Here is a 12,574-nt window from a genome sequence, read left to right on the forward strand (position 1 = left end):
TTCTGCAAGAAGAATGGCTCAAAATCCCTCTGGCCACTGTTCAGGACTTGTATCTGTCATTCCCAAGACGAATTGATGCTGTATTGGCCGCAAAAGGAGGCCCTACACCATACTAATAAATTATTGTGGTCTAAAACCAGGCGTTTCAGTTTCATTGTCCAACCCCTGTAGATGGCCTCTTTCACTCCTCTCTTAAACCATCTGTCTTTTCTGTCCAAGATGTGTACCTTATCATCCTCAAATGTGTGTCCAGACTGCAGAAGCTACTCTGGTGAGTAGTGAAACATTTCATATCTAACTAGAAAGAAGTCAAGTTGACATGACACAACTCAGACTCTTCTTATGTTTTTTACAATCCATAACAGTGGCCTGGTTGTCCCCTTCCTTTGGGTTCCTGCCCATTTTGTCAACAAAACATGAAATATGTGATATACAAGTACCATTAGGTAGAGCAGAAATTAAAACAGATTATAAAGGATCATACACACAAAACATGGCAAAAATATTGGGACATAGTCAACATGAGATGACATCTATACAGTATTCAAAAACATGTAGGCATGAGTGTGCGGCAGAGCAGGACCTCAAAGTAAGAAATAATACTTCTATGTAATAGAATAGGCCAGGCCAGAGTAATTCTAACATTACATAGAATAGGAATACACCCCACCAGACATCAGATAGGTTGGCAGACAGAAACACTGTGAGAGCTGTGTAGAGAAACCCATACACATTTAGCAACATTACCAACACTACTTGAAGATTTTGAGAGCAGAAATGTAGAGGCCATACCACAAGATGTAAACCACCCATCAGCACTAAGAAGCAGGAAATTACAAAGAAGTTTAGAGATGAACCACAAAATGTCTTGAGCTGACATTAACCTCTACCAAAGTGATGGAAAGGCCAAAGAGTGGGGATCTATTCCAAAACATACAAGCTTATTGAGGATGAGGAAGAAACCACCTGAAACAAACAACTGAAAGCGGCTGTGAATGAAACCCAGAAAAGAATCACAAAAGTAGAAACCAAAAATGTGGTCAACGAGTTGCATGCTTGATGCAATTACTACAAGCAAGGAATATACATCCAAATGTTAAGTCTTATATACTTTTGCTCGCCTAAAACTGTGTTGTCTGATATAAATATTTTTGATTAACACATAAAAATACCAGGAAATATAAGCTCAAATCCTAAACTCTCATCTTGTATCTTTCTTTTGTTCTCAAACCGAAATGTCTTTAGTGTTTAACGCAAACACTTAAATTGGAGGGAACTGTATTTCATTCTGTTCGTTTCTTTTCATTTTTAAACTTCTTTCCCCCTCAAAAAAGATAAAGTAATAAATAGGTATTAACTTAAGTATTAATTCTGTTCATTCTTGCATATAAAATCTTATCTCAAACAATTTATTGAAACAAAAGCCAACAACAGTGGTGGGTATACCACAACAAAAAATGTCTCAATAATTTGTCATGTGCCCTTGACCATCAATTACAGCTTGACAACGACGTCTCATGCTGTTCACAAGTCGACTTATTGTCTGCTGAGGCATGGCATTCCACTCTTCTTGAAGGGCGGCCCTCAGGTCATTGAGGTTCCGGGGTGCAGGGTTACAAGCCTCTACACGGTGACTTAGCTGATCCCATAGGTTTTCTATGGGATTCAGGTCTGGAGAAAGTGCAGGCCACTCCATTTGAGGTACCCCAGCCTCCAGCAGCCATTCCCTAATGATGCGACCTCAATGAGCTGGAGCATTGTCGTCCATGAAGATGAAATTAGGCCTGTGTTGTTCATGCAGGGGCACAATGACTGGATTAATGATGGTATTCAGGTAGTATTGGCTTGTCACTGTACCATTCACAAGATGTGGGGCAGTTCTATATTGAGTAGACACACCTGCCCAGACTGTAACACCACCACAACAGTGGCTGATGCATAGCGCTCTCCTTGACGTCTCCAACATCGTTGGCAGCCATCATTTCTGCTCAACGTGAATCGACTTTTATCAGAGAACAGCACTGAGGCCCACTGGTCCCTCGTCCAGCATAAATGCTCCCTGGCCCGACGCCTGTGCCTGGTGGTGTGGCCAGGTACCCTTGCAGGTCGTCTAGCACGCAGACTACGCTGATGTAAACGGTTTCGAATGGTCTGACGTGACACTTGGGTGCCTCTCACCTCACTTAAATGTGCCTGGAGTTGAGTGGCATTTATCATCCGGTTCCACAGGGCACTGTTCACAATGAAGCGGTCATCGACGTGGGGATGTGGCCAAAGGACGTCCACTTCTATGCCTTTCTGTGACTCTTCCAGTCTCTCTGTATCTCTGTCGCAACCTGCTCATGACACTCTGTGACACTCTAAGCTCAGTGGCCACTTCCCTCTGAGAAAATCCTGTTTGAAGCCTCGCAATGGCGAGGTACCGTTGATCAATTGTTAGGTGTCGTCTTGGTCTCATGATGTCAAAATGTGAACATCATGATGAAGAGGACTGTTTAAATACCAATTCTAATTGAACCAGAAAATTTATTGGTTGATTCATGGATCAAACACCAGTTGTGAATTTTGCCATTAAGCACCTTGTTAGAGAACAGCAAGTTATGCAAAAACTACTGAAACACTGAACAGTTGGACATGTGCATTCAAAAGTGTAGAGAAGGTCAAATTAAGTTCACCTGTAAAGGTTATAGTGCATTTTAGGTGCATCCTGAAATTTCACCCAAAAGCCGAATATCCTTAACTTTTTGTGAGTAGTATACAGTATATACACATATACACCAAGTCAACACCTCAAACTCATTGTTGTGCTCATCAAACCGTTCCTGAACCATTTTTTGTTTTGTGACATGGTGCATTATCCTGCTAAAAGAGGCCACAGCCATCAGGGAATACCGTTTCCATGAAAGGGTGTACATGGTCTGTAACAATGCTTAGATAGGTGGAACATGCCAAAGTAACATCCACATGGACGGCAGGACCCAAGGTTTCCCAGCAGAACATTGCCCAAAGCATGACACTGCCTTTGCCGGCTTACCTTCTTCTCATTGTGCATCCTGGTGCCATGTGTTCTCCAGGTATGTGACGCACACGCACCCGGCCATCTACGTGATGTAAAAGAAAATTTGATTTATCAGACCAGGCCACCTTCTTCCATTGCTCCTTGGTCCAGTTCTGATGCTCACATGTCCATTGTTGGCGTTTTCGGGGGTGCACAGGGGTCAGCATGGGCACCTTGACTAGTCTGCGGCTATGCAGCCCCATACGCAACAAACTGTGATGCACTGTGTATTCTGACTCCTGTCTATCAGAACCATCATTAACTTCTTCAGCAATTTGTGCAACAGTAGCTTGTCTTTTGGATCGGATCACACAGGCTAGCTTTCGCCACTGCAAACACCGGGAACACCCCACAAGAGCTGCAGTTTTGGAGATGCTCTGATCCAGTTGTCTAGCCATCACAATTTGGCCCTTCATCAAACTCATTCAAATCCTTATGTTTGCCCATTTTTCAGTGTATATACACCGATCAGCCATAACATTATGAGCTGTGACATTAACACTGATTATCTCCTCATCATGGCAGCTGTTAGTGGGTGGGATATATTAGGCAGCATGTGAACATTTTGTCTTCAAAGTTGATGTGTTAGTAGCAGGAAAAATGGATTTGAGTGAGTTTGATAAGGGCCAATTTGTGAGGGCTAGATGACTGGATCAGAGCATCTCCAAAACTGCAGCTCTTGTGGGGTGTTCCCAGTCTGCAGTGGTCAGTATCTATCAAAAGTGGTCCATGGAAGGAATATTGGTGAACTGGTGATAGGGTCATGGGCAGTCAAGGCTCATTGATGCACGTGGGGAGTGAAGACTGGCCCATGTGTTCTGATCCAACATACAAGCTACTGTTGCTGAAATTGCTGAGCAACTTCCCCAGATCCTAAACCAATCGAGCATCTGTGGGATGTGCTGAACACCTTAGAGGACTTAAAGGATCTGCTGCTAACATCTTGGTGCCAGATACCACAGCACACCTTCAGGGATCTAGTGGAGTCCATGCCTCGACAGGTCAGGGCTGTTTTAGCATCAAAAGGGGGGCCAACACAATATTAGGCAGGTGGTCATAATGTTATGGCTGATCAATTTATATATCCAGTCGAGATAAATTGTAGTGCTATATAAATGCTACTGTTTTTTTAAACATGTAATCCAATACCTGATATTTGTGATCTGCCTGTGTTGTCCTCAAGAAGTGACAACATGGGCAAATTGACTCATTGACAGACAAGGAAGTTGTATTATCCTATTTCATTTTAATTGGTTCTAAAGCCAGTGACCCCTGCAAAATATTTACTTATAGTGTGTTGAACAATGGCAATTAGATATATGTCTGTGTCCGTGTGTGTGTGTGTGTGTGTGTGAGAGAGAGATTGTTATAGAGAACAATACCAGGCAAAGGCTTTTATATAATGATGCACTGTATTCAACAATGGCTTGATACATATGATTGAGACATGACATGTGAGATGCGTGTCAAAACGGGAATATTTCACAGGAAAGGGTAGAAGTGAAAATGTCTCAAACTTTCAGTCAATTACTTTTTCGTTTTTGCTGCTCAGAACAAAATGTTGAAATATTGCAGGAGCCATTTTTCACACATCATAAGGATATTACAAAACAAATTTCACACAACTAAAGCCTTTCTAATTCATAATTTGTCTTGAAGACTGTTTAAGGGAGTTTTAAGATATGTTACAATACACCCAAGCACCAAAATGAACAAGATCTTTGTGGTGAAAATAATTTTGAGATTAAATCGGAGTTTCCAAGCATCACCAAATTCCTTACAAATTGCTGTATTGGCATGCAAGGAACTGCTCTCAAGTTATTATTTTTGATTACAGGAAATACAAATGTAACAAAATTGTATGCAAAAAAAGAAATCTGAAGTAAAGTCATAATTCAGAGATCAAAATGAAAATATTATAAGTAAATTAAAGTATCATAAAGAAGTTTGAGCTCATTCAAGTGATGGCATTGTTTTTGCTTTTATGAATCATCTCTGCTGCGGGCAGTAAATGGGCAGTGTCAGTATTCAGAAGAGACCAGTGTTGTGTTTAATAAATGTCCAGTAAACTCCCTCTTGAATAAAGAGAATTACAGTCTACCTGGATTTTTGTTTGCAGTTTTCTCATAAAGCAACAGTCGTAAATTACTACCATTTATTTTTTTTGGCTTGCCAAAGGCACATACCCATTAAATTAGCTGAAATGATCTCACACTTAAACGTAGGCTTGGAATGGTATGATGGTATACTGTGACGAGATCTGAAATAATTCTATATATAACTGAATAACTATTATGCTATATCAGATAATGATGTCAAAATTATTCATGGGTATGGTACATACCTTGAAATATGATACACAATTGGTACGACAAGGTACTTTAAACAAACTAACATGCTTGGAGAAAATCAGCTAAAAATGTACATCATTTTGATAAAGTACTGAAGACTAAGAGATTAGCTTAGAATTAGCACACACACACACACATGCTCTTTCAATATCCCAATTTCAGCTCATAGTTGAACTTATTCTCAGGTAACAATATGTTCCAATTGCTAGAAATTGTGAAGAACACAGGAATTAGGCTCTAAATAAAATTGCTCTGTGTTGCAGGAAAATCAAGCAGAAGTCATGAACAATTTAAGCTAACCAGCAACGTAACCTGACTGGTTTGATAAAGCTTAAACAAGCTAGATAACCCTGAGAGAAGGTTCTAGAACATGGCCAAGATTGCCAAACGAGGTCTGACTCTGTGTGTTTGGTTAATATAACTGTACACTCTATTTAAACACATCAGCACACTAGCAACAAGAACCCTAAGATATTATTTCCCAGTAAATGTGTAATATTCATATATCTATACATGTGTTTATTATTTCAATCCTCAGTACTAATAAGACATGTGCAAGTGTTTTTACTATCAACTTCAACAATACATCAAGGCAAAGACCTGTGGAACAGACAATTAGAACAGTTTTCATATTTTCACTATTCTCAAATATTCAATTTTTTTTAAAAACAGTAAGTGCTGTAAAGTAGTTCTTATATGAGGTATTCAAGACCTTCATCTACCAAGAAAATATAAAGAAAAACTAAACTCAGTAGCAAAACACTTGTATTTGTGTCCAAAAAAAAGTATTTCAAGGTATTTCAGTACCCAGCAGCAGAATGCCCCCAAATCTCAGGCAAATTATTGAATTACTTAAAGGATAAGTGGGGGGTGGGGGTGGGGGGGATATTGTTTAGGCGCTTAATATTTTAGAAGTTGACTAAATAAAGGAATTCAAAACTCACTAAATTATGTGATTATGTTATGGTTAAAACTGTTGGCATGGCTTCTCCCCCTTTGACACGTTTTATAAATCTTACACCAATGCATTACTACAACTTTCCTGTTTTAGCTTTTGAAGTTTGAAACTAAACACTGCAAAATGTCCTGTCTTGAGGGATTAAAAATCTTAGGATCTATGTGATATAATTTCATTTTGCCACTTTTCTGACCCCAATCCACGTGTCACATGAGGCTGCTTTCAAACTAAACATTTTTTCCCTGAAACATCATCATGTTTTCCAAGTAATCCTTCAGGAATTATGACTGCCACTGGTGTGTTTTGGGCCACATTGGAGCTCTCCTTCTTTTGATTTTCCCTGTTCAAAATCACAACATCATCATCACCAAAGTGAGCTGCTTTTTCCGTCTCATTACAAAAGGTGCTCCAGTCAGCTCTTTTTCAGTAGGAAAAAAATGGCTAGTATGAAATCACTCTAATGTATGCTTTTATGTATATGCATATTTAAAATGTAAAGGTTGCAATATTGTGGTATAGTACACAATCTTCTAGAAAGAGGAGATTTGACTGAAATGTCCCATTTCTGTGAACACTTTGTGTTCACTCAGTTTTACTACAACCTCTGCATTTATTACTCAAGTACAGTGTATTTACTATACTTATGTAAAAAAGTTCAAGTGTGCCTATTCTGATTTCATTTCTCAGGGACAGACATGATGGTGAAACCCACATTACAGCACATCACTGTGTGGTATTGGACAGCCCATGCAAAAATACAATGAATCAGTGATAGAGGTATATATTAAATGATATCTATTATTAAGGGTGTTGCCTCTGCCTATGTTTGCCATGACACACACATAAGGGATAATTGGGATCCTAGAGGACCAGCAAGCACAAGAGTGACTACATGTGCTGAGAAGGCCAGGATTCCTAAACTTATTAATGCCTACCAATGAAACAGGAATAAATGTTTTTTTGAAACTTATGCATGCTATAATGTTCCCAGTGAAACAGCAAGCCCCATCACTTCCTGATGTAGTGTGTATTGAGACTCAGTTCAAGCTTATATTACATCATTATTGAATTATTGTTTAAATCATAATTGGTAGAACTTTTAAGCATAGATTTTTGAACTGCAGGGATCAGATCCTTAGTTCAGAACCATAATGCTGAGTTATGGCCATTGCCTTGCCCCATGTCTGTGACAGATCAGTGCATCAGAGGAAGTGTGAGGTAAATGCAATATGAATTAATGAAGACATTGCTCAAAAGTTTCGAATGGCTCACTTGCTTCCAAGTGCACAAAAAGTCCCTACTGTAAACCCCGAAGAATCCTTAAAGGAAACCAACCAAAATATTATATCAATAATCTTTTTCTTACAATCCCTTTTTTCAATTTTTTTTTTTTTTTTTTTTTTTTGCTGAATTTTCCACTGTTTTCACTTTTATCGCTCAAGTATATCACAGGATACTATCTATAGAGGATAAGAGGGTAATTTGAGTACCATGCTACATCTTGTTCGGAGAAAGGCTATTGCAGACAATTTCTACAGCACGTACAACCACACATTATACGCTTGAGTAACAAATGTTCCAAAACATGTCAACAAGAAACTAAGTACATATGTATTGTTCACTATTTAGAGTCTTTAAGGACTATCCCTCAAGTCAGTATAAAGTTCTCAACATTATTTGACTTTAACTGTCCAGTTTTACAGACAAAATCTGAAAAATTGCTATTCAAAAAGTAGCAAATTTGGTCAGAGTCCCTTTTTTTTTTTTTTTAAATAAGTAGTGCTTTTGATGGCTTAAGACAGAGGTCTCACTTTGAAATAATCTCACCCAGTGGCAATCTATAGAACTTCAGTGTGCATTTCATGACACCATAGCTGCAAAGTCTTCACATCCAAGTATTTCTTTGCTCCTTGGTTTAAAACATGACAGCTAGTGCTGTAACATATAATTCAAAGTAGGATACCTTTATCAAAATACCTAAAACATGTTTATAAATAATCATTTGTTTAAAGTTTTGGAAAGTCTTTAACAGGACAATATTTTATCTGTGGGACAGAAGATATCGCTTCCTTGTTCCTGCTGACAGGCAAAAGCCTCAGGATTGAGAAATCCCTCTTGAGGGACTCAGAGTAACTTTGAGCTTGAAGCTCTAGAACTCCCAGTCCAGAGTCTCTTCACGATTGGCTGCTCGTTCAAGTCGATGGATAATGTTGCTAAGGTTGGCCATTTTCTCATCACGCCTCTGTGTGCTCTTGCTGATCTTGGTGTTAGACTGGAGAGACTGAGATGGAGAAATGGGGGCGGAAGAAGATGGCACAGGTGAGACAGACATCATGAGGCCGGGAGAGGAGGCAGCTGAGGGTGAGTCAAGGGACACCTCCAGACTGCTGCGACATGCCTCAGATGATGCCTTGAAGCTCGCTGGGTCCACCGGTGATTTATTTTCCCCTTCAAGTGTGACTGTGTTGCATTTCTGAGTGTTTTCTGAGGAAACACTAAGTTTGTGGATGCAAGCTTCATCCTGCCTGAGACTTTGAGGACAACATGATGTCAGGTCCCTGCTGCCAGATGTCTGATCCTCTTCAGTCTTCATCTCAGTGAACTGCACAGTCATGGAAGAGCATGTATCTTGCCTGATATGCAGCTTCTCCTCCTCTTCCTCCACTTCCTGTTTGACATTGAGCATTGTGGGACCATCGCAACTTGAATGGGCATTTTTCCTTTCATCTACATCTGAAATAGGACTGCAGCTCACTGAAGGAGAGAAGTTATACTCTGCATCAGCATCATTGTCCTGGGGACCTTCCACAAGGACCTCGCGCCGCATTCGAGACCTGCGTACAAAATAATCAAGACAATACACAAATAGGTTGAGCACCCACAGGAAATGTAGTCCACTTGGCTTCCCATTTGTCATGTATTCCTGGAGCTTTGAAGAGTCAATACCATGAACTGCATTTTATGTGTATAAAAAGAGTTATATAAAGATAATTGATTGTGACTAATATAAAAATAGGAAGGTCAAGCTTGCTTTTTCTTGTAATAGCCATAATTTTCGCTAGGTGGAGCCAGATGAACATGAATGGATGTAAAAATCTGTGCAAACCGCTACATACAGTTTATGTGTACATTTTCTATGACCACTCTCATTCTAACAGTTCAAGGTGTTTGAAAACCACAAGTTCTTTCAAACCTGTAGTTGTGAAACCAGTTGATGACTGTGTTGGTCTTGAGATTGAGCTGGGTGGCCAGCATCTCAATGGTGTGCTGGGATGGGTAGGGCTCCTGAAGGTATGCTTTCCTCAGAGCCTCCTTCTCCTCTGAATTTAGTACTACTCTGGGCTTCTTAGCTTGACTGTAGGCACACAGCTCCATTTGTGCAAGGCCTGGGCTAATGGAGTCTGAACGTGCTAGTGGAGAGTCTGTGTCTGAGGCAGGATTCAACAGGCCATATCTGCGTTTCAGGTATGCTGCAAATGCAGAGAAATGATGCTATGTGTCAGTAGAGCTTCACATTAGTAACACAGTGATGTTATCTCATTACTGGAAGATTTTTAGAATTTTCTGCAAATGTCTAGGTAATATCTATCTAGTAAATGTCTAGGTCAAAAAAAATGTCAATCAAAAGAATTAACCAGATTCACTCTGTGGCAAAAACTTTGTTTGTTTGCTTGTTTGTTTTTTACACTGGAATAAGGATAATACTGTTTCCATACATGTCTTATAATTAATTTTATATGATCTTCAATGAGCAGAGATTTGTATTTTTCACTGCACAGTGTTTGACACTGGGACAGTACCTAAAATATACTCACCAAACACTTTACACTGACTAGTTCATATAACTAGGTCATCTAATCAGTCAAACATGTGGCAGCAATGCTATGTATAAAATCATGCAGACACGAGCTAATGTCCACATTAATCAAGAAAACTGAGAAAAAATGTAATTGTTTAAAATGTAAATGTTTTTCTGTGACCAATCTATACAATTGTGTTAGTACAAAAGCATCTCAGAATGCAGACACCGACACCTTGAGGCAGCAGATGAAAACCATAACAACCAAAGCTGCATCCACCAATTAAACTATTTTATGGCCACAATTTACTCATCTCCTAATGGCTACTTCCATGGTAATGCAGCATGTCACAAAGTAAAATTTTGTTTCAAACTGGTTTCATCAACATGACAATGAGGTGGGCTTCCCAGTCAACTGATCTGACACCAATAAAACACCCCTGGGATGTGGTTGAACAGGAGATTCACAGCATGGAAGTGCACCTAAAAATCTGCAGAAACTGCATGATGTAATCGTGTCAACATGGGCAAGAATCTCAAAGGAATGTTTTTAACATCATGTGGAATCCATGCCATGAAGAACTGAGGCTATTTGAGAGCAGAGGGAGGCCCTACCCAGTATAAGAATAGATAAAAAAAAAAATAGTACTCAGTGAGTGTATATACTAATGTACCTTGCAGTGAAAAAAAACAAGTACTTATGATGCAGGTCAATTAAGTCATTCAGTAAAATTTAAATTGTGCATATTTAATTCACCTTTTTTTTCCATCTTCTTCATATCTCTCAGTTTGTCCACATTGTGTGGGTCATTCAACCACAGCTGCATGCGCACAAAGGGTTCTCTGCCCTTTAGACTCAGCTTATGCCATGGTTTGGGCCTGGACAGCAGGTCTGACACAGAACCTTGTGTAAGGCCTAAGATACTCTCGCCAAATAGACGCTGACCTAAAAATGCATGCAAACAAAAAAAAAAACTCAATCTACTGTAGGTTTTATATTGTGGAACTCTTGTTAATGATTACAAGATGCATTAAGCATTAATGATAATAAGATGTTATAACTACCTAGATTGTTGTCAGTCAGCACCTCCTTTACTCTCTTGGTTATAGCATATGTGTCAAGCTCAGGCGACATGGCCACCAGCTCCTGAATACCTAGTGGAATGTGAGGCTGCTGGAGTGCTAATGTGCCTGCTGTGCCCTTCACTCCATGAGGTTCTGTGTGCTGTGGGTGAGGGTGCTGGTTCTCCTTGCTGCTCTCCAGCACCAAACTCACTGGCTCCAGAGGTAAACTAGGATGGTTGTCCTCTGGGCTGACTGGAGGGGATGGTGAAGAGTGAGATGTCACTGGACTTTTGTCTGAGGGGAGGTTCAGGAGAAATTTAAACAATTAGTTCTGAATAATTAGTTTTAAATCTGAAATACCAGGTTTTATTTCACTGGTCAACAAAAGCATCCTAAGATTAGGACAAATTGAAACATTTCAGAAAAGGTACACCACATAACTTGCTCTTATTAACATACTACCCACCCCAGTCAAAATATTATATAGAGTGTAACTGACCATTGTTGTGACTGTGGTTGGATTGCTGATTGAGGCTCTGTCCTAACTGGTCCAGAAGCCACAGCTGCATGCGAATAAAAGGCTCTCGTCCCTTCTGTGTGAGTTTGCTCCAGGGTTTGGGTCTAGACAGCATGTCACTCACGCTACCCTGAGAAAGGCCCAGTACCTGCAGGAACCAATCACATCATTATTTATTATTTCAACAAAAGAACTAGAAGATAAATGGTGATGAGCAAATATTCTATCTCTAATAAAAAATTACTATCACTAATAACCAGTTTTAGCGAAGCCTCCTGTACACCACATAGTGGCAGCAAAGCACAACTTACAAGACCTGGAATGTAAAGTGAAAAACAAAAAAACAACAACAAAAAAACAATTCTTATTTAAGGACTGGGTACTATTTTCTGTATACTGTTTTTTGGCATTTTTTTTTAATGTTTCACAATGATTGATTTGTGTCTGCTTCATATGCACACTTACGTGAGAGTTTATGTGTTTATACCACCTTAGATATTTTTAATATTGTGCTTATAATGTTTCAGTGATGTGTGGCAGTTAAGGAACTGAATTATGAAAAAATGTACACTGCAAGAGTATTAAAAGCTTAAAAGCAATAAAAAAATGGTTAGGCTATTAGACTTGATGAGATATGTGGCTTGTTAATATTCACAACCTCTTTTGGAAAGTCTTTTAATAACTGGTACATAAAGGACCGTGAAAACAACTGAGATTAGGTCAGAAAAATAATCACATTTCAAAAAATACAAACCACTATAATAACACACAGAGATGCTATTGTTCCAATACTCTAGAAACCACTTCACAGTTTGGCTGTTCTTCT

General features: G+C 39.3%; 1 protein-coding gene across 3 annotated transcripts in view; it reads right to left on the reverse strand.

Moving 5' to 3' along the window:
- Positions 1-4,451: 4,451 nt before the first annotated feature.
- cux2b (cut-like homeobox 2b) overlaps positions 4,452-12,574 on the reverse strand; it is a 107,440-nt gene continuing 99,317 nt past the window's right edge. For all 3 annotated transcript variants that reach the window (XM_058390607.1, XM_058390606.1, XM_058390605.1), the window contains 5 exons: positions 11,731-11,896; positions 11,232-11,525; positions 10,924-11,112; positions 9,561-9,837; positions 4,452-9,201 (listed from right to left, as the gene is read on the reverse strand). In XM_058390607.1, coding sequence (XP_058246590.1) covers positions 8,517-9,201; positions 9,561-9,837; positions 10,924-11,112; positions 11,232-11,525; positions 11,731-11,896 — 1,611 coding nt within the window. In that variant the 3' untranslated portion in view covers positions 4,452-8,516. The remainder of the gene's footprint in view (positions 9,202-9,560; positions 9,838-10,923; positions 11,113-11,231; positions 11,526-11,730; positions 11,897-12,574) is intronic.

Source organism: Hemibagrus wyckioides, linkage group LG05, assembly GCF_019097595.1.
Source record: "Hemibagrus wyckioides isolate EC202008001 linkage group LG05, SWU_Hwy_1.0, whole genome shotgun sequence".
NCBI classification, from domain to species: Eukaryota; Metazoa; Chordata; class Actinopteri; order Siluriformes; family Bagridae; genus Hemibagrus; species Hemibagrus wyckioides.